The sequence below is a fragment of the Hydra viridissima genome, unplaced genomic scaffold (genome assembly GCF_058129835.1).
Source record: "Hydra viridissima isolate aposymbiotic clone 2 unplaced genomic scaffold, HvirCarnegie_v1 scaffold_4, whole genome shotgun sequence".
Taxonomy (NCBI): domain Eukaryota; kingdom Metazoa; phylum Cnidaria; class Hydrozoa; order Anthoathecata; family Hydridae; genus Hydra; species Hydra viridissima.
Window position 1 is genome coordinate 4,879,032 of NW_028324303.1, and position 23,231 is coordinate 4,902,262.

Sequence of the window (23,231 nt, forward strand, 5' to 3'; positions counted from 1 at the left end):
TGAGGTCTGACTCATCCAGGAACCTATGAGAATGTCAAAACCATCTTGGAACTTGTCCAAATGCACCAAATCAGCTTCTTCTTTCTTGTGATATGAAACTTGCAAAAGTTATATAAGGAATTCAGTCCCATGCTAGTTCACACCCTTGTACTTAGTGTAGCGTTAATGCAAATAGCCTTTCAAGGTTTGAAACTCCTAAAACATTTGGTTCTGTCAAGAAAAACTATGCGTCTCTCCTGATGGTGGAAGCATAAAAAGCAAGAGGGTTTAACAACACTGCTCATTCTTACTGTTTTTCTCTCATTATTGACCTTACTCTTCCAATGGAAGTCCATTTTCTATTAGGAGTTGTAAACCATCTGCTTAGATTACTCAAAGATTAATGGCCTAATAATGACAGTTGGCTGGCTACACTTCACGTTCAAATCAAGCCATAGCATGGTGATCAGTTCTCAGAACCAGATTACTTTAAAAAACCCATGTAAAAATTCCGTCGTTTTCTCTTAAGACGGTGATGGTAAGAGTAGTGGAGAAAGATTCACTGACCTTTTTTTAATGTATTCAGCGTAACGAGTTTAGGAATGAGGACAATGAAAAATATCGACCTCATAAAAGTGACAATTTTATCTAAAAATGTCTACTTTTCACCTCACCGTTTCTTATTCCATATATCAATATTTAGATTTAACAATATCTCAAGTTGCTTCAGTGAATTGAGCTGATGAAGATAAAAAACACTAACGATAAATATACAAGTAAAAAAGGAGATTTAACTAAAAGAAACTAAAATATTATAAATGTAAAAAATAAAGTTTCATGATCAGTTGCTGTTGACATTTCAAAATCCTTCTCCTGAGACGTTTTTTAGCAGAGATCTGGAACGAATGTGTAACCTTTTTTTTTTTTTTCAAGATTTACAGCATAGAGATGGATTGTTAAAAGATCTACTGAAGATTGATCGGTAACGCGTTGCTCGTGAAATCAAAATCTACATTTCATAGTCCCGGCAGTTTCAAGGGGTTGATATTATAATTGATATCAAAAAAAAAAAATCTCTTTGAGATAAGGTATATAAATATAAGCTTTTATGCATTTTTCAAAAATGACGTCTGATCTTTTACAGCAATGTGACGCCTGTCATTGTAAAAATTTGTGACGTTCTTGATTTTATCGGAGCTGAAGTCTAAAATAACGAAGGGCAAACGAAGCAGGTTCGGCGTCAAATCTCAATTTAAATTTGAGCCTTTAATCTTCGTCATTACTCTTTCTATTTTTTCTTTTGGCAGCTTCTCGAGACGAGGCTTCTTTGGAAGGTTCAGCTTTTCTTTTTCTTTTTTCACTACTTGCGTAAGAAGCAGAAGGATCAACTGCTGTTGCAGAGACCTCTTTTATATCGAGCAGTTGAAGAATAGCTTTAGGAACGTGAGAGCGCTAAAGTCATAAAATTTAAGAAATATGTTGATAAGTATTAACAGTAACATTAACAACTAATACATACAAACGATATATTTACAAAAAAAGTTTAATAAAATGCAGACGATCATTTTTCAGATTCTTATTTTAGTTAAAAAGAAAAATTTGATGTTTGAAGTGATCAAAGATACCTGATTAGCAGTAAGACTCTCTATGTGTTTAATTAAAGGTTCCTTTATTTCCGGGCTTATCTAAAATGCATGTAAAAAGTAATAAGTTTTTTTTTTTTTTTTTTTAAACATGTGCAATAAAACTCCATTTACCTCAAAAACACTTTCTAACTGATTTGGTGGAAGTTTTAGAAGAACAGGATAGGACTGTGGCTTCGTCATCTAAAAAAAAGTGTAATAATAACTGTAATACAAAACTTTCATCTTTTGTAAATTAAAAATCGAAAAAAATTGTAAAGCGATGTAATATACCTGGCAGCATTTCACAAATCCTTGCCACACCTTCGGGTACTTCCAAACCTAAAATGTCAAAGTAGAAATGACTTCATGCTACATTTCGCACGAAAGCAAAACATATTGGTAACTCATCAGAGTTTTTAATGCTACTTTTACATGATTATCTTAACGTGAAACAACAAACCTGTTTGCTTATCAGCTTTGAAAGTATGTTCATAACAAAACCAACCAGTCTAGGGCACATCCCTAAGGACTGGATTACCTATAAGAAAGAGTTTAATGATAGTTAACAATGATGGCAGCTAAACTTTAAGTCTTTGTTAGGATAACTGAATTCTGGTTTTTTATAGATTTCTTGATGAAAAAATTCTAAGATTTTTTTCAAAATAAAATAAGTGTTTTCCTCCAATAAAAACGCTTAGATTCTATTAATTGAAAAAAGAGACATTTTTGTTGGCGCTCTTTGAGATCATTTGTGCTCATTTTCTCATGCTCTTTGTAAAAATACGGTTCACTGACATGTATTTAAAGTTGATAAAAATGCTGCGGACGAACCAACTTGCTATGGATTATGGTATACTGAGGTATACTGAGTAGAAATGGACTTCAAAAGACTCATTAAAGTTGTTAAGGATGAGTTGTTGAGCATGGAAATTATAAAAACCATAAAAAGCTCTTTTAGTGGAAATTTGTTTATTCATTGATTTTCTGCCTTATTTAAGCGTAAACAATAATTCGTTTTTCTTTATAAACAAGCAGTCCTCTTGCTCCTAAACAATATTTTAAAACAATGTTCTTACTCATATCAAGTTAATTTTTTTCAGCATACAACTGTATTTTTCTATGTTACAATGTTAAGTTTGTCACCACAAAAAAATTCCCAAACAGCTTCTCAACGTTACCAATTAGAAAATTAAGTAAAGAATGCACCAATAAAAAAAACTGGAAAAAATTTTAAATCTATATATCAACTCATGAGGCTGAGTTATGGTAAGAACACCAACTTTAAACACATGATGTAAAAATAAAACTGTAGAAACAACAATACCGTTCTCATGAACAATGTTGGGAGGGGCGATATTTCCATAAGTTGTTGTATAACAACTGCAAGAACTTCTTGTGTATAAATTTGTTTTTCACAAAAACAAATGTTGATTGCTAAAAAAAAATGAAAAAGAGAAGAACTAAGATGGAAATTCCTAAACTATTTATATTTACACAAATAACCTAAACAAGATTTTTTAGGTAACAATAAAAGTAGTATATGCCTTTCATGACAGCTTTAACATCACTATTTGCTTCCACACTATGTAAAGCAACAAGCAGTTCTGCAGGAGACAATGGGGGGTTTAAAGGAATTGCAGATTCAGCTGAAAATCAATTAAAGACATTTTTTAATCAATTGTAAAAAAGATTTAGTATTTATAAAAAAAAAATAAAAAATTTCAATGTGATATTAAACACTAGTAGCTCACTCTGGAATGAGCCCAGTAATCTGTTAAAGACTTCTTTTACAACATTTGGTGACTGTGTGATTAACTGAGGCAAAACATTAATCACTTCATTTTTTGATAAGCCATTCAACACTGGTATGAGGAAACGGACATCTGAAACACGCTTTTGATAAAGCTCTTTGACTTTTTGAACAAGTTCAGATGTAGGAGGACCTAAAAGTTAATTACATTAAAAAAATTATACAAATTTCAGTGAACTGTTATTAAATAATGACACAAATTTCAGTGAATTGACATTAAAAAAAGAAACAAATTTCAATGAATAACCAGTTTAAAAAAATATCTAAATTATTTATTAACAATTATCAAAAAATCGGCATATTAAATAAAGTGTGCCAAAAAGAACAGTTGTAATAAAATGTATGCAATGAAAACAATTTATTAACAACTTGCTTTTGTCAGTAACAATGTGAAGGACTCTGGTTACTAATGTTTCAGCCCCAGTTGGGCAGTTTTCAACAAGTCTAAGTAACTCAGGAGAATTCATGCTGATAGCTCGAATCTAAATTCATTAAAATCCCAAAAATATAACTATGCAAATTTTGCAAGATTTAAAAAAGTTTATTAGAGCAAGCTAAAAAATCAAAAATTTACAAACTGCTTTACAAAAGTAAAACAGATGAAACACATCAAAAGTCCCAGGACTATCTATGAAAAAATATTTTTTTGACGAAATTCAATTTTATACATCAACATGATCTTCTTGAAGAGTGATACATTCATTCCTATGCTTTTCTAACACTTTGATTTGACTTCATCATTTGTGCCAAATCTTTTTTCCTGGAACATTCTTTTGAGACTTGAAAAGAGATAATAGCTGCTGGGAACCAGATCTGGTGAGTCAAGATTGAAATTAATACCTTGATATTGAAGTTTGAAACGTAATGAAACTTTAATACTTTGATATCGAAGTTGAAATGTAATAAAACTTTAATACTTTGATATCGAAGTTTGAAACGTAATGAAACTTTGGCACATCTTTTAAAACTTAGTAATATCTAAACACATACAGATTTTTGTGCTGTAGCACCATCTGTGGGTTAGTCCCAGGATTTTTTGACAGATGTGTTAAAAAAAAAGTATCAATTCCCCAACTTACAGGATGTTCAAGATGCCTAAGGATTGTTCTTTTTATAAGAGGTGAAGCATCCACATACACATCAGCCAAACTGCAATAAAAAAAATACACCCATTCACACAATTTACACACACACACACAACATACATGCACACACAACTTACATATACATGAGCACACATAAAAAATAGGACAAGATTAATCAGAAAAACTCATGCATGATTTAGAATGTTAAGCTCTCACTTTAAAAACATGGAGTGGTTTGTAGGTAACAGAGCTAAATAAAGATACAGGTAGGCTTTGATGGAATCATCTGTCCATTCTGTTGAAGTAACTTCTAGATAACAAAATGATTTAGTTGCATCCTAAAAATTATATAACTTTTACAATTAAATTTACAAAGTTATTAAAACTTACCAAAAGCTTCCTTATCACTTGGTAAATCTTTGAGTGGAGGATGTTCCAGAAGAAGTTGCTGTAAGCTGTGCAAAGCAAAGTCCTTAAGATAAAAATTTTTAGAAATAGTGGAATTTAAAAGTTACATTCAATTTTTTTTAAAATACAAAATAATTGTTTACGAAAGATTTTTTTTTTTTAAAAGTAAAAGTAAGAAGTTGCCAAACAAAGAGACAACTCAAATTGTTTCAAAAATTTATAAAAAGTTTGGAAAATGCTACCCCAATCATTGCAGAAAACTCTGGCTTGCTGTGAAGCTTTTTTGCTGAATGGATTGCTTGCACTCGCACCTATTTAAATAAGATATATTTAAATGCTTTATAATTGCCTAAATTTTGGCTTTTAAAATCAAAGCATTATATAGCTTGACTACCTGTTCTCTTTCAGCTGTTGTGAGTTCAAGTAACAGCTGCAACCATTCTTGGGACGCAGCTGGATTTTTGCTGATCAACTCTCTCAACGTTGAAAATCCAACCATTAAACGCTCCTAAACATTTTTGAAATCTTGAAAAAAAAAAACTTCTTATCAAGTAAAATGATAAGTGAGCTGTTCAATGCACAAATCAATTAACTCCATAAAAATGAAAAGTTGAGAAATGCAATCATATAATGTACATTATTTTTTAAAATTCCTATTATAATATAAAGATTTTTTTTTCATTTAGTGGCGTTAATCTTTACTAATCAGGAAAGTTATCATAATTATAAAAATTTATGACCAAGTGCTTTGAAACTTAAATTTAAGATTTCTCAAAAAGTGGAGTTAATCCATCACTGTGGACCAGAGATCATTTTAGGTTTGTTGGAGTGTCACCTGGGATTTTTTCACTGATAAGTTATTTTTATCATTATAGTAAAAAGATTTAATCATAGTTAAAATTAGTTTCACTTGCTAAGACAATTAAATTGTCAAGTCAATTTTTAAATAAAATGTGAAAATGAATAAGTTGAGTTAAATTGAGTTCCGAATTTTATGTAGGAGATCTCTTTTATTTGCCCGGCAATCATTTAAACTAAAATTAAATTTACTTAAAAATGTTAATGTTGTGTATTTAGTACACTCGACTACAAATTAGACTTTTTCAATAAGCTTAAACATTAAACAACGCTTCTCCGTTAATAAAACCTGTCTGGATGTTCTCTTAGCGTAATATTACTTCATTAACATCACCAAGCAAATTCATTAAATAAAAATACCAAGTATATTGTCTGGAAACAGTTTCTTACGTGATTCGGTTTATGCAGTGTGTTGGGTTAAAAAAAGTGCCAGATCTAAGTCACTATCTGAAGTCACCACCCGAATACAAGATATTATCAAGCTCTACATATATGATGGTTATGATAAAAATATCATGAGTTTTCCTAATGTCATACGTGGTAGTTGTAAACGAAATTTATACCTTCTCAAGAGTGGCCATACTTCTAGGGGATCATGGGGACTTCAAGTTGCTAAGGTATTTTGTATACTAATAGCAATTAAATGTATACTTTTTCAATCTTATGTAAAGTTAATTTTTTTTGTGTGGATGCACTATATGGGTAGTCTTTTATTCCTGGTCATGTAATTGTTAGCAATAAATACAACAGTTGATTATTTATAATATATATTTAGATATATAAGATAACTAAAACAAATTATTAAAAACTAATCTTTTTGCATAATTTATTGTAAAGTTGTAGTAGAATTTTGTTAATTTATAGTCTGAAATGCTTTAGATTGATTGGGCCAACAAAAGAAGGTCTTTTGATCCATGTTTGGGTGTCACTGTTCCAACATTTAGTGAACCGAAAGTAGCTGAAAATGTATGCAGTACTTGTTTTCTTGTTACTGGATAAGTTGTCTACAGCGGCAGCTTGTGTACACTGATGAGGCATCTCTCATCAGTGTACACAAGCTGCCGCTGTAGACAACTTAATTGGTCACTGTTTAAAATTAGGAGAATATGCTGAACAAATAGCCAGCACTATCATTAATAAAAAAAAGGAGAGTGAAGGTATAGAAAAAGGGACATTTTTAAAACTAAAAACACAAGGAACACCTATCTCTATTAGAGCTGACGCTCCCAATTTAAAGAGAAACAGAAGCAGTAAACAACTTTCTCTTCAAACAATCATGGAACTGCAAGTTTCACTTGAACTTTCTGATAATGCTACTAAAAAACGTTGTTCTACAATTAGAACTGGATTAAATAGAAGAGACTCTGTGGAAGAAAATATAGTTCAAAAACTAGATAATCTTAAAGAACAACTAGATGAATTTTATAGTGTAGAGCAAGTTGAATTTATTTCTAACCAGAATGAAGCTATCATAAGAGATTTAGTATTAAAAATCCATCTGATTTAATCCTGCATAGTATTAAAGAAAGAGGTGTAAATCCATGTGTAGGTTTTGTATGAGTTTCTTTAGATGGTGGAGGAGGCTTCCTTAAAGCTTTTGTGAATGTTTTTGAAGAACAAGAATCAGAATATAATTTTATGAATAGTGGCGTTCAAAAAGTTCTTATTATAGCAATTGTTGAAGATAATCCTAAAAAATATGAAAACCTTAGATTAGTACTTGAGAAACTCAGTCTTGAGGATGTAAACTATTATATTGCTTTTGATCTTAAATGTGCTAATGTATTATTTGGTCTTTCATCACATGCAGGTAAAAAAGCTTGCTTGTGGTGTAGTGGTGAATGTACACTTGATAAAGGAACTCTTAGAACTATTGACAATATTGATTCCTGTTATGAAGCATATATTAAAAATGAATCTATCAGATCATCCATGAAGGAATTTGATAACATTGTGAACAAACACCTAATATATCTTAACACCAATAAAAATACTATGCTAGAAAATTTAGTTGCTCCACCTGAGCTACATCTTCTCATTGGAGCGTAGATAAAATAGCAGGATTTCTTTTAACTGAATGGGATGGTTATGATTTGTGGTTGAAAAAACACTATATAATTAGAAGGGGATATCATGGAGTTGGATGGGATGGTAATAATGCAAATAAAATTTTAAAATTGATTGATGAACTTCAACTTGAAGTGCAACTTAAAGTACCATATCTACTTCCTGTAATCCAAAGCTTAAGAACTTTTAAATCTGTAAAAGAAGCTTGTTTTGGAAGAAATCTTGATTCTGACTCAGAACACAAAATATCATTGTTTAAAGATGCTTTTCTATGCCTACAAGAGACAGCTTTTTCTCTAGGAAAGACACTAACAGTGTCATGGAAAATCCATATTATATGCTGCCATGTTTTTCCTTTTGTAAAGCAGGCAAGATGCGGCTTGTCAAAGTATGCAGAACAATGTGGTGAGGCAATTCATGCAAAGTTTAAGCTTACATGGCAAAGATATAAACGTAATATAGATCATAAAGATTATGGAGATAGATTGAAAACTACTGTTGTTGATTTTGGAATTAAAAGATTATAATATTATATATTTATAGGAATTAAAATTTGTAAAAATTTTCATTTTCATTTTATTGTAAAGTAAAGCTGTCTTAGAAAAAGTTGTGGGATTGGAGCAAAGAGAAAAATATAACTCACAATTTAAGACACCCCCTGCCCACCTGTGTTAAATAGGTTTTCAAAAAAAACATTTTTACTGACCTTAACTAAATCAAAATTAATCAATAGATTTCAAATTTCATCCAAAAATACTTTGGCATTCAGGATTATAATCAGGATGGAAATATAAAATTAACAACCCCCTCATTTTTGTTGATTTGGGAGTAGGTTCAGAGTTTTGTGTTTTTTCCACTCTTAGCAAGTAAAACTAATTTTAAATATGATTAAATCATGTTAGTATAATAAAAAAAATACTTTATCAGTAAAAAAATCCCAGGTGACACTCCATCAAACTTAATATGCCTTCTGGTCCACAGTGCCATTTGTGCACTGAACCCAACTTAAAAAAAAAAAAATAAAAAATAAGTAGCAAAACAATTGTGCAACATCATTGAGCTGCACATCATTTTACAATAGCCATTAGTTTTATCGATGACAATACTAATTGGTATAAAAATCTTTCTCACTGCATCCATGCAACACTCTTTTATGATCCTTCTTACACCATCAGGCAGACAAGGAGCTTCCAGAATGAACCTTGTGAATAACCTATTTCAAAAATTTGAATTGAAAAGATTTCACATAAAAATAAAACCAGGAATTTAGTTACTATTATAGAACTATTTAACCAGCATGGTCATCATCATAGTAGGAAGATGTATCATTTCCTTATAATTTAAAACACCATAAAACTTCAAGCAGTTTTGAATTTTTGGAGATTAAAAGCTGCATAAGTCCATTAAAACATTACATTTACAAATAAAAACCAGATTCTGTTATTTCAATAAAATAAAAAAATTAGAACATCACGTTTATTTCATATACATTTTTGCTCCACATTTAACCTATATTTTCTATAAAAACATTTTAAACTTTGAAAATTAGCATACTTATCTCTCGGTTCTAAATGTTTCTTCATTCCTTCAATCAAATTCCACAAACAAAGGGCATATCTTGAGTTTCGATCACAAGAAGCACCAGGCGATTGAGTCTCAGTATTTATATACTCTTGGTACAACCATAATATACCAAGATCAATACGTGTACGAAAGTCTTCCATTACAAATTGTATAAGTACTAGATAGAACAGAAAGAATGTCTGTATGCAGAGATTACAAACATTTTGTAGGATTTTAATAAACTCATTTTATCACAAAATAAAAAAAGCGCTATGCTAAATTAGTTCATGTTTTTGATGACCTAAAGAAATCTTTACATTTTAACACTTTTTTTGACACCTTAGGAACATTTTAAGAATATTAAAGCAATTCCATGAATGAACAATTTGCACATAATTGGAAATCATTTACAGATTTATAAAATAAGCAGAAGGGGATATTTGCAACTTACTGTCTGTTAATTCTCCATAAAACTGCATTGCTAGTCCAACAAGAATTTTGTTTCGTTCCTATAGATTTTTTAGAAAATGTCAAAAAACAAAACAAAAAATTCAACAAATTAATTTTTGAAAATAAAATTAGAGTAGACAGACTTACCACTGTACAGCCTGAGATAACAGCCTGTTCTAGAAACAAATAAGTTATATAATAATAAGGTTTGATTAAATTTGATATAAAATCAGGTAGATACAATGAGAATGCATTTCTAGCTTTTAATAAAAGAGATAATATAATTAAAACTTGCTTTAAAAGAATCTACTGAACCTACTGGTAAACTTTATTTAAATTTTATTATTATCAACCATTACATTAACTTGGATCACAAGATCTTACTATCTGATTTAAGAATACGCTTGTAAGCAGCAACAAGCATTTTATTTCTATCCTCAGTACTGAAGGCTTGAACTACATCTTGAAGACGGAATGGTTTTATTTTTCTCAATCGGGTGCCACTGATATCAAGTTTTGAGCCTGTTTTTAAATCAGCAGCAATATCTAATAAAAGTGTAAAAACAGCATAATACATATTTCTAACCATACCCTTTCTTTTTGAAAATTAAATTAACCCCAATCTTTTCAATAAAGTTCAGATTATGTTTATGTAAATAGTATACATTTTCTGAAAGTTTTAATAAAACTTTTTTTAACAATTTTGAGCAGACTAAAAGTGGAATAACAACCTCTAATGGAGCGTGGTTGATTCATACTCTTAATCTTACTATCTGAGATTTTTTCATTCCCAACAACAGGAATGCTTTTTGGTTCACGCATGACTTTCTCAGATTCTTCTTTTTTTTGACGAGCTTCAGCAGCAGCCATCTTTAAATATCAAAAAACATTACAATCTTTCAAATCTCTTTTAAATTGGCCTTTGAATTGAGTTTTTTTTTTAAAAAAGCAAAAATACCTCTTTAGCTTTCAGCACACCAATACCAATACCAGCATTTGTCATCTGGGTAGCCATTAGACGGCCTAAATGCTCTTTCTGAGCTTGCCCACCAGCTGCTGCGATTGGGGTAAACGTTTCTTGAAAATGTGAAGGCATTGTACGAGGAAGAAATAGCATGCTGACAATCACAAGATCAGTCACAGTAGATTTGCTTAAGCGCGGGACAATATCTTCTGTAGTCAAATCAATCGCTTTTGATAAACTGAATTGGTTAAGCTCATCAAATTTATCTTCCTTAAAAGTAAATTTGATAAAATTATGTAAATATATGACTGTTAAGAGTGCTACAAGAATTAGAGCCAACATGGTTTTTTTAGTTTTGAATAATCAAGAATTCAAAATAATTTTAGTAGTGAAAATACAAACTTATAATGTTCAAATAGTTAGGATGGATATTTTAGTGTGAAAATATAAACTTGGATAATACAGGATACACTTAATGCAAAATCTAGATAATCAGTTTTCATTTTGAATGTAGAACTTTGAATCTCATTAAAATTAGAATTAAATAGAAGAACTGTAACATATAAATGTCTAAAAGAAATTAACAAAAATATTAGAAAAAAAAAAGTTTTTTGTTATTACATGCTAAACAACTTACTTTGGAAGTGGTTTGTAAAACTTTAACCAAAAACATTAAAACTTTAAACAAAAAACTTTAAACAAAAACAAATATTTTGTAAAACTTTAAACAAAAACAAATATTTTGTAACAGAAGAACAGAAACGGTACCTTTTTCTTTATTTTTACATCTTCTTCTGGCCTGAAACATAAAACTAAAACTATAACAAATAAGACAAATTCTTAAGCGGTGAAAATATTATAGTTCATTAAAAATATTGTAATCATTTTATTACTGCAATTGTGATGATTAAAAACATGATGACAATTATTATCACTGCTAAATGACTCTCAAAAAGCATCACCATCATTTTCATATATAATGAAGATTATCTCTGCTTACCTTTTTATTCGCTGCTCACTAACTTTTGGAAGACTTTTTTGTATCTAAATTTACAGAATAGTTAAAATAATACAATTCAAATTATTTTATTTACGTATAAGACTAAATTATTATTTTTTAAAATTATTTTTTTGAAATTACTAGTTATCATATATATACTTTTATTTGTTACAGATATATTCAATTGTAAGGAATTATTTAAGAACAAATGCAGTTGTTTGTTGTTGAAAAAATACAGTTTATAATCATGTTGTCTATGATAATATTTTTTTCTAATCAACACTGCTTTTTTAAGGACCAAGCATAAAAAGAAAAAAATTAAAATGAAAGAAATTGAAAAAAAAAAAGGAAAATGATGAAAAGTAATTGTTCTTGTTTCCTTCTTTAATTAAAGAAATTTAATAGCAAAAAATGAAAAAATCACAGAAAAGAGTAAGAAAGAAACCATCATAAAACTACCTTAATAATTGAAACAAATTAAAAAAAAAAAAAAAAAAGATGTAGAAAGAAAAAGCCATTAAAGCTTTAAACATTAAAAAACTCACATCATTAGCAGTAGCACCAAGGTCGGTCAGAAGTGTTCCGATTTGAGTAAGATGCTCCCCTAAATAATTAAACAATCAAGAAAGGAAAAAAATATTTGTCTTTCACCATCAATATATACTTAAAAAAGCACAATTTTATTTTAGATTAAAAATCAATCAAGCAAAAACATTACTTGACATTTTGGAATATATATATAAAGTATCCACAGCATTTAACTACGTTAATTTTATTGGTTCATAGTTAAAGTATCTGCATACTCTTAAAATATCTCAAATTGAACTCCACAACAAGTTGAGTGCTAGTAAAAGTGGCTATAAAATTCTTAAGAGTCCACAAAAAGCTTTTTTATGTCCATCATAAAAATCAAAAAGTCAATTCTTGCATATCAAAATAAATTATCTATAATTAAACTAGGAATCTTTGATTTATTTTATTCTTTAATTGTTTTTTACATTAAAAAATGTAATTTAAAATGGATTATATGTTAAAAGTGAGTTTTTTAATTCAACTCCAAATCATTTGGGGTACATATATAGATTTTAACTTTGTCAAATTCAAACTGATTTAAACCTGATGTGAACCTAATGGGAACTGACTGTTGAGACCAACAAAAGGATTTTATCAAGAAAAATTTTGCTTTTGGCATGTGCATGTGTATGTGGTGTATATTGTTTACACTTGAGTGTGTGTTTAAATCATAATCATTTATATTTTTCAAACAGCTCTACTTGCATTAAACACTTCTTTCTCCACATAAAACTTGTTAAAAATAATATATTTGATAAAAAAAAAACTTAAAAACTAAAACTATTGCCACTCACCAGCAGATGGCAGCTTTAATAGTGTGAAGAGTTGCATCTGAGAAGAAGTAGATTAATATATATATATATATATACATATAAATAAAAAATAAAAAAATCAAATCAATAAGCCATAGAAATTCTGGGAAAATAAAATTTAAAATAAAAAATTTTGTGAAATGAAATTTAAAACTAGAAATATTTACCTTCAGGGTTTTTCTCACACTGCTGACTTGAGACTTGGATAACGTAGGAGGTAGATTAGCTAAAGCAAAAGTTTAACTTTGAATTGTTGAAATGATTCACTTTGTTTACTTTGCAGTATACAATTGTAATGAAAGTATTACCGTGCAAAGACTCAAAGGATTGGATAACAGTGTGAAGCAATGATGGTCTCTGTTTCCCAATATTAGTTAAAGAACTTAAGACAGCCATCAAGTTGACACTACAGACAAAACCGTGCAAAGATTGAAAAAAAGAATCAAAAATATGAATGCCTATTATATTATTATTTATGGAGATTAACAAATTTCATAATAAAAGTTTTTGTCTTGCTAATATTATTATTTTTATTTATCAGCTGCTGATTTTTCTCTAAAGCAAAAGGCTTGCACTCATCATAATAAAAATAGAGTTTATGTTTTAATTGTTTTAAAAAAAAAAAGACAACAAAAATTTTCTCAATTGAGATTTTACAGAACAATAAAATTGCTTTTGTAAAATAAACTCCTCTTGTACAAAGACATGAAAAAATCTCATCAAGAAATGACATAAACTGATTTATTTTTTTGGAAGTAATGAGAAAATAAAAGTAAAAATTAGTTTCTTTTACACCTATTTAAAGCCAGTTGACAATTTTTAGGGTTTTTTTTTTTTTTTAGGATTAACAAAAACATTTGTGTAAACTAAGAATAACAGTAAAAGAAAACACATTACTAACATCTAATATCTACATCATGTTTTCCAATATGGATTCTTTGATTTGTCAACCTATTTGTCAAGTAAAAAAAACCTTTATAAATGAATACCTTGATATATTTGTTGATGCACACATAGCCAATAAAGCTTCCAAGGTTGTAAGACCTTCATCAGAAAGCTCGCTTTGTTTCACTAACGGATGGTTCAAAGGAACCTTAATGTAGAAAGAGAAATAAAACACTTAATGTGCAAAAAAATAGGTGTTATCTTAAAATAGTAAAAATTTGATTAAAAAATTGACTTACTATATCAAGTGTAATATCGCTGTCCTTTTTTCCCTGAACAGAGCTCTCAGAGGACTTAGAATGAACCAATATAAGCATCTCCATAAACTTTACAACATGAGTGCGAACTCTGAACAATAATAAATGATTATGACTCCAAATTTACAAGCATTTTGAAATTTATTTTTATGGGTTTTCTTTCTTTTTTCTTTTTTATGAGTAGAACTTTATTCATTTTTTTGCAAGTGAATTTAAGTAACTTTTATAAAGTGGTTTATATTATGTTGGATATTTAGTTAGATAAAGGAAAACATAATGGAAAAAAGACTCAAAGAGAAGAAATTACAACCAAACTTAGTATTTAGTTTTGCCTAAAAGAATTTATATAAAAATGAAATTCAAAATAAAAATATTTCATACCCATCATTGTCTGACTCAATCATTCCACATATATGTCTTTTCAGCTCACACATGCCCTGAAAAAAAGTTTGTTAAAATGTCTACACATTTTAATGACAACAACAACAAAAATTTCACTTGTTGAGAATTTTTGTATCAACTTTGTGTATTTTAAAGCTGCTGAGATCATAGATGACTTTAGTTTTGTCAAATTGAATCTAGTTTTTCAATTCAGTATTTGACAATTATTATTTTATCAACCAAAAAAATACTAGAACTTTTTGGAATAGTTATTTAATTAATGTAAGGCTTATGTATGATAAAAACTTCTACTAACTTTCTTTTTCATTTTTCAGAGGATTAATGAGTTCTTTATGAAAAGAATACCTAAATGATACTAATGTATCTTGCTACATTTGAAATAAATATGATCTGCAAGAAACTTATAGTGACTTTGTAAAGAAGCATGTGTTGCATGTTTTAGTAAGAAATTTGGGAACCAAGCTAAGTCTTGTGCTCCCTATTAGTTTTGTTCAACTTGTGTATAGTGTTTATGTTAGTGGAAAAATGTAATGTGTAAAAGTTTAAGATTTTGTTGTACCTATGGCCTAGAGGGAGCAATGAAACCACCATGATGATTGTTGTTTTTGTCCTGTGAATCTAAAACATTTCAGTCACTACAAGAAACACATGTGGATACATCCTGATTTAGAATCAGCATGATAAATTTTGCCACACAGGGCAGAATTTCTTAAACCAGTGTTGAATGTACATCTGGTGTTGAAGTAACATTGAGATTAGCAGTAGAAATGGATGTGCTCAATAAGCTGATACAAGACCTGAGTTTCTCAAGGCAACCATCTGAACTCTTAGAATCCAGGCTAAAAAAAAGAGAACTGTTTAAAATCAGAAGCTAAAGTAACAATTTATCGCATAAGAAAGGACACCTAGCATTTTTCAGTAAAGATGAAGAACTTATGTATTGGAAAGTACTTTAAAACAGGCCCAGCAGGTAAAATGGAAACCCTTGCCTTTTGTTACAAATTCTAAAAATAATTATAGCAAGTGATACCATGTGACTAGATTTATGGTTTTATGCTATCAAAATTAATGGATTTCATCTACAAGAAAACTTTATTTCTATTAATTACTGAACTTATCTAACCATTTTAATAAGTATTCTATTTGTAATAGAATAAAAAATGTAATGATATGAAGCTTTAAGTCACCAAAAAATTCCCATTCTTTGCTATACATTCAATATGCACTAACATTCAAACCTGTTGTTTTACATTAAATTATTATGTTAATACATTCAATATACTGGTATGTAAAAACTAGTACCAATGTTATTACTGTTTTTACAGTAATTCTGAGCTATTTATGTGTATTTAGTTCACAATTTTGGAGTTTATTGAAGTTCGAGCACAAGGGTTTAATCAATTGTAGGAAGGTTTTTTGACTTGCTTAAAATAACATAAGACAAGCACCATTTTTTAGTTCAAAGTCAAGTTAATACTTTGTTTTACAGCAAAAAAAGTAAAAATACCTAAAAAAAACTATTCAAAATAATTGGTATGAAAGGTGATGAGCAAGTTGGACTTAGACTGAAAGAGGGCAGTTTGAAACATGCATGAGTACAGCAGGATATTTCATCCCACTTCTATTTGTTTTCCCAAAGGTTCGGATGAAGATAGAAATAATAATCTACACCACCAGGTTTAGTTGAAATACCTCATTGCTTAGGATGGATGCAGACACTATTTTTTAGAGTTGTTTCAACATTTTCTAAAGCATTCAAATCCAAAAGTAATACAACTGGTTCTTCTTATTCTTAATGGGCACAAAAAACATATATTAAGCCTAAAAGTTATAAATTTAGTATGCTTGGACAATTTTGTGTTGCTTTGTCCTCTGCCTCATTGCAGCCATCAATTACAACCACTTGATGGCTTTTGTGAGCATATCTACATGCTGCTATAGTTCTTACAGTTCTTAACGGATTTAAGAAAGTGTTACAACAGCAGATATTATTGTGTAAAGTCTAAATAATATGGCATTCACTATGTGTAAATCTGAAAAGTTTCTTGGACCATCTAAAGTATTTGTTGAGCCTGCAGACTGTACAATGCTTCCATAACTTGTTTTGGAAATAATGTTCCACTATGGACAATGATCTTCAAATCTTAAATTTGTCTCCTTTAAAATCAAAGATGCACATTTCTAAAACATTTTTATGTCGTGTTTCAAAAGTTAGACTAAATTCAGAATTTCATGAAGGCAAGAACAGGTATTTAACCAGCTGGAATAGGCCCTGGTGGCCCATTTTTGATATTGGGAAAATAGTCTTTTAATGAAATCTTGCTAATTGCTTTAGATTTTAGTTATCTTAGTAAAATTTATATTTAATTTTTTTATCTTTTCTTATTTATTTATTTTTTTTTTTGCAGGTATGACAAATTCAGAACCAGTGTGAAAAACTCATAAAATAACTTAAATATCATTAACAAGAAAATGATGTTTATACCAATTTAATACACTAAATCCTTCTTTATCTAACATTATATCGATTGTAGAAACTTTGATTTAAGTGATAGGTAAAATATCTCTTCATCATTATTTAACTGACTGAAAACAAATATATATAACTATATACATAATGTAACTTATTTAAACCCAAAAAATTATTTAAGCAATTGTGTTATTTGTTGGACTAAAAGTTACAGCTTTATAGAAAGATAAGCAAAAGTGAAAAAAAAAGGAACATTTAATTAAATTATTTTCTAGAAACTTTATTCTATTACCTCCCACATTTCACGTACATCTTCTTTTATTGATCGAAGCTTGCAAACTAACTAAAAATAATAATAATAATATTCCTTAAAACTAAAAATATAAAATAAAATATTAGTTAAATAAATTTTTGACATTAGAAGTTTTTTCATACTCAATTTAGTTTCCTATTTCAGTGATTTTAAGATCTATATTACATTTTATTAAAGCAACAAGCACATACTTGAAGAGCAATTTTGTAAAGTGAATTACAAGCCAACATAACACGTTTTCTAACACTGATATTCTCATCATCAAGCATGTAAGTTAGACAGCCTACTGTCTTTGATAACAGTTCTGGATCTTTTTTACTGAAAAAGAAATATATCAACTTATAATGTAACAAACTTTTTTATACAAACAAAAAAAAACAAAAAAAAAACATTTTAAAATAAAACTTTTTTTGTTCCTACTAGTAAATGTCGGACTCCAGAAAACCAGGAAAGTCTGAGTTACAATTGAGAATTGGTGTCTGGAGTCAAAAAAACAATAGACTTCTGACTCTTTTTTTTCAATTTCAAAATGAGAAAAAATCAGATTTATGGAAGAGCAATTTACTCAAGTTTTATGTTGCTTATAGTTACATACTTTTTTACAATATTTGTTTATAAAGATGTGTAATTATACCTACTGTACATGCATTTATTTATTTATTTTAATGTAAGAGTAATTTTTGGAAATTTTGTGCAACAACTGTTTGAAATATCAATACCATTTTAAAAAAAAACTATTCACTTATTTACATATTGCATAAATTTAAATCCACACAAATTTAAGATTGCTAACTCTATTTCATAATTTTTTTTTTTTTTTGATTAACAATGCCCAGAAAGGTATCAAATATAAAACAAGACAAAGTAAAAAAAAAATTAAATGCTCAGCTGCACAAGTAAGGTAATTACTTGTGCAGCTGAGATGGGGGCTTTTGGCAAATAAAATAGGATAATCATGAAAATGCCAAAAGTTTATTATTAGCTCTTTTATTTCTAACTTTTTTTCTTTTTCATTTTTTGACTGATGCATCAAGTGTCGTATAATAAAAAAAGTCAGATTGTTTAAAATGTCTTTTTAAAGGTATGATTACAAGCAATTTCACTTGGCAATATCGCTAAGCTATGCAATTTAAATAGGATTCAGATATGAATTCCCATCTTAGATATTTCAATTGGGATACTGAATCACTTGGTGAAGTTTAACTTTAGCTTCAAAACTGCAAAGTTGCGCTATTTTAAAAATTCAAAAAACTAAAAACAGTCTTTAAAATTATTGACCCTTCAGAATTTAACAGACATAATTGCATAAAATTGACTAGAGTGGCAAAAAACCTCATAAAACAATGTTTTGGATATGTGCACCATTGAAGAAGATAAATTTGTTTTAATTTGTTTAATATGATTAAGAAACATTTGTTCTTAATTTGTTCTATTTGATTTAGAATGGTAATTTAATGATAATTTTTAATAAAAGAATAAGAAGAAAATAATGTAAATGAAACAATCATCAAAATCAAACTCCAGGCCTTGCATCATTTTAAAAGACTTTAATGAATAAAACTATAGAAAAATTTACCATGTTTCTTCAATGAACAGGACAACAAACTTTCGTACATCATGATGACGATCTTGTTGAAATATTAAAACCTCCTGAACATGAAACTAACTTTAATAACAAAACCTTTCATGTTCAATACGTAAAAACAAATTAAAACATAATCAACACAAAATCATAAATAAATACATATTCAATCAAAATGAAATTGTATAATTTAAATGGCATATGCATTAACTGTACCACTGAATAACTAACCAACTGAATAAAAAAAAATTGCAGTGGTCAAAATAGATATTGGATAATCTATATAGATGTAAGCTGACCAAAAAGCTCCCAAAACTGTCATTTAACTTTCCCAAAGAAAAAAAACATTTACTCTTCATGATCTACTTTCATGTGTTGAAGACAAATAGTAAAAATCTGAAATATGAGTGAGATTCCAGTTTCCAAAAAGGTCACAAATCTTTACGTTCTTGGTCAGCAGCTTTTGATTTTAGTAAGCATAAAGATGTTGTTTTTTTTGTTTGTTTTTTTTACTGAATATACTTTTCATTTAACAAACTTAACATTTTCTAAGAAAAACATACTTTCAACTTGATTAACACAACTAATCTATTAATGTATGAATCAAATTTCTTTTCCATTTTAAACATATTTTAAAGATTTAACTTGGCTTAGAAAAACAGTTTTTTACACTAAAGCTACTACATTTCCTTTGTAACCAAACAGAGTGGAATTAGCCAGGTAATCATATAGGTTTGTAACTTCTAAAACACATTTAAATAGTTTACTTTTTACTGTTGCATGATCAACTACTAAGCTCACCAAAAAATGTGACACTTAAAAAAGTAATTAGAATACAATGTAACTTATCAGTTGAATCATTCATCATTAAGTTTTATCAAAATCAACTTAACTTACATCAAGAAAATTATCAAGCAAAGTAGGATCTTTGTTAACAATTAACTCTTGCACCTAACAAATATAAAAGATATTAGTAGCGAAAACAATAGGAGACTATAAATTGCTAAAAGAAGAATAGCAATGTGTAATTGGATTGTGCAGAAGCAATAATGAAAAGTGGTAGAAAAAATTGACATTATGTATTTTTTTACGTATAAAACAAATAATGGCTTTTAACTAGAAATCTTTGTAAATATAATTTGAGCAGTTTTTCTAATGATGGAATTTAAAGGCTTTTTATGGATTATGAGTGAATATAAATGAAACATGAAAAATTTGTAGAGCAGAGTTTTTTTATGGAAGAGAAGATTTAGAAATGTAGAATTGTGTTTGCTGCAAGTGAACGACACTATGTTAACAACATGACATTATTGAGGTATTGAAAATAAAATCAGCTTTTGAAAAGTGCAAATAATCATCTTTATCACCTGTTTTAAATAAGTGAGCTTGTTTTCAACACTTGCTAGTTGTGCTTGGTTGAGTAAGTCTATGACCTACATTTTAAAAAATTATTAAAAGTAAAAAATATATACAATGAACTGGAAAAGCTAAACAAATAGACTACAATATTTAATATTTAAAAAATTTAATTATAATTTAATAATATTTAATTTTGCACCTTTCTGAAATATTATTTCAGACGTTTATTGATTTATATAAACATCATTATTTATGGATATATTATTTTCTTCTTGAACCATTGGAAAACAATTAATATACTATTATTATCATTCTACTCATACTAATCATACTAACATAATATTCTAAATTTACACAGAAACTACCATTTACTAAGCATATAATGGATTATTTTTTGGTTACATGCAATTCCCTTTTAAAAAATTTGTTTCTTTAAGAAGGGAAAATCATGTAATATAAAAGAATATGTTAGATGCTTGTGACACTAAAATTTTTGAATCAAATCTTGAATTCCAATTCCAACTTTGAAAAATCTCATCAAATAAATATGTTGTAAATAATCTTTTTATAGTTAATAAAATAAGATATCCAAATGGTACTCAGGTCAAAAAATTATTTAAAAAACAAATAGATTGTAGAATTACTAAATACAATTTTTTAATTTGCACAGCTCCCACTAGTTTCCAACTACTCGATGAAGTCAGAGGAAGTTTTCTGTCAGATAGATTTTTTTGTCAGAGGTTTTCCACTACCTAATGAACTCAGAGGAAGTCTTTTGTCAGATAGATCTTGACTTATCCAAATTTATTTGCATAACAATGCCTAATTTTTCAATAGATGTTAAATAATCCAAATTAGGAAACATTATCCAGATATGTGCTTGCAATGGAGACTGAATGTGACAAAGTATTAACTTAATGCACCAAGGAAAGTCTCCTTTAACTTTTTGCAGCAATGCACTTTTTGCATCACCTCCTTATGAAAAGTAAAACCAAGCTAAGTCCCAATTTACAAAGGTAAGGTGTTAGCATTTTTACTATTCATTGTTACCAATATCATTTGTTTTAAGGCAGGTTGAGATTCTACACATATATACATATACATACATACATACATACATACATACATACATACATACATACATACATACATACATACATACATACATACATACATACATACATACATACATTACATACACACACACACACACACACACACACACACACACACACACACACACACACACACACACACACACACACACACACACACACACACACATACATACACTTAATTGTTAGTACAAGTTAGTATAAGTTAGTGTTTTTTTAAACTTTTTTGTTTAGAAAATAACTTACAATATTTCTACTAATTTTTCTAATTATTCCTTTTCAAAATAAACTTAGCAACCATTTTGGTTGTTTCTATAATAAAATTTTTAAAAGGCAATTTTAAAAAACATACTATTTAGCTATCTTATATTTAGATAGGAAAAGAAAATCACTAGTTGTAGTAGATAAGTGGATTGTTTCACATGGAAAAAGAGAATAAATAAATTTAATTTTAATACTCTCTCTGAGGTTGCTTGTATTGTTGCATTTTGAGTCTCAACATCTTGCCCATGGAAAAATTGAGATGCTTCTCCAGCACCTGATTGACTCTTGCGTTTGGAAGTCATTTTGCATTTTGTCTGTTTACTAGTTCTCCGAGTTACTTTGTGTACCAGTAACACAAACTATAAGCTGATCTTTAAAATATTGTGACGGTCAGATGATCAACTTTTTTTTTCTATAAATATTTTTAACGGAAATAGGACGGACTGCTTGTTGATGAAATTCGTTTAAACTTATTTTCCAAACGGGCATGTATAAATAGGTATAACCTTATATGTATAAATAAGTATAAATAGGTATAAATCTATAAAGTATAAATAGGCATAAACCTATAAACTTGTCATTCCAAAAAACCTTTGCTGTTAAAACTCTCAAACGCATTAAGAGTTCTATTTTAGTATAGGTCGATTAAATACGGTTCACAATCTAAGGCAACCTAAGAAATGATTCTATATTTCAATATTTTACAGGTGGTAGTAATTTGGCATCAACGTCAATTTTTAACGCTGCTGCAAAAATACCAAACGGTATGATCTGTATATATGCAATTGTTATAATATCAGTTTTCTTTAAAGTATGTAAAATTAAAAACTTTTTTCTATCATACTTCCCATAATCTTCCAGATTTCGGAAGATACCTTCCGAAATTTGGTAGATTATATTGTTTCGTAACCAGCTTTACAAGAAATATATAATTTCGTAGCCAGCTTTGCTTTCTATTTAGTATAATCGTTGATTGGGGAAATTTTTAACTGCAGTCCTTGTAAACATTTGAACAACATTTCGACTTTTTTTTTTCTTAGCCGCATTTTTTCTTAATTCAAAGTCTTGAAAGAAAGAAAATTAATAAAACAATTGTTAATAGTATTTTCTATCTTTGGATGTCGTAGCTAATCTAGTTTAAACAAAATCCAATTTAAAACATCTTTCAAACGTTTATATATTTTTTCGGTTCTGTCGAAAAGATATGAACTTTAACCATTTTAAAAGTAGAGCTGTTTTGTTGCTACTTTTGTTGATTGAAATTTCAATCTTTTTCCGTGTAAGCTTAACTTCCTTCATGCAAATTTTACTAAACTTTTACCGCCAAATT

At 28.7% G+C, this 23,231-nt stretch overlaps 1 protein-coding gene and 1 pseudogene across 3 annotated transcripts; one reads left to right on the plus strand and one right to left on the minus strand.

The window, feature by feature from the left end:
* Positions 1-750: 750 nt before the first annotated feature.
* LOC145183289 (symplekin-like) lies at positions 751-23,167 on the minus strand. 2 transcript variants are annotated; one of them, XM_090084196.1, is made up of 36 exons: positions 22,096-23,167; positions 20,531-20,596; positions 20,061-20,114; positions 19,158-19,231; positions 17,773-17,899; positions 17,561-17,611; positions 14,778-14,833; positions 14,379-14,487; positions 14,184-14,287; positions 13,503-13,600; positions 13,362-13,420; positions 13,177-13,213; positions 12,355-12,413; positions 11,810-11,853; positions 11,578-11,608; positions 10,804-11,079; positions 10,577-10,715; positions 10,230-10,391; positions 9,993-10,021; positions 9,847-9,904; positions 9,387-9,573; positions 8,964-9,045; positions 5,302-5,415; positions 5,150-5,218; positions 4,890-4,971; positions 4,716-4,809; positions 4,494-4,563; positions 3,788-3,896; positions 3,356-3,547; positions 3,149-3,250; positions 2,929-3,038; positions 2,065-2,142; positions 1,896-1,943; positions 1,737-1,805; positions 1,605-1,664; positions 751-1,431 (listed from the first exon to the last, which is right to left on the minus strand). In XM_090084196.1, the coding sequence occupies exons 1-36, from the start codon at positions 22,201-22,203 to the stop codon at positions 1,246-1,248; spliced, it is 3,393 nt and encodes a 1,130-aa protein (XP_089940322.1). In that variant the 5' UTR covers positions 22,204-23,167; the 3' UTR covers positions 751-1,245. The 2 variants fall into 2 exon arrangements, with proteins under 2 accessions (XP_089940322.1, XP_089940323.1); XM_090084197.1 differs by lacking the exons at positions 17,561-17,611; positions 17,773-17,899; positions 19,158-19,231; ... (1 more) ...; positions 20,531-20,596; positions 22,096-23,167 and adding an exon at positions 15,358-15,637.
* Positions 6,255-8,359, plus strand: LOC145190187 (uncharacterized; annotated as a pseudogene). Its single transcript, XR_016451529.1, has 3 exons — positions 6,255-6,382; positions 6,645-6,759; positions 6,794-8,359. The product of XR_016451529.1 is annotated as an uncharacterized LOC145190187 (transcript).
* Positions 23,168-23,231: the final 64 nt, after the last annotated feature.

Coding starts and splice junctions, on each gene's coding strand:
- LOC145183289 (XM_090084196.1), bottom strand. CDS start 22,203: ATGACTTCCAAACGCAAGAGTCAATCAGGTGCTGGAGAAGCATCTCAA. Junction 10,022..10,229: donor GCGTATTCTTAAATCAGATA/GTAAGATCTTGT, acceptor ATTTGTTTCTAG/AACAGGCTGTTATCTCAGGC. Junction 4,972..5,149: donor AGTTTTCTGCAATGATTGGG/GTAGCATTTTCC, acceptor TTTTATCTTAAG/GACTTTGCTTTGCACAGCTT.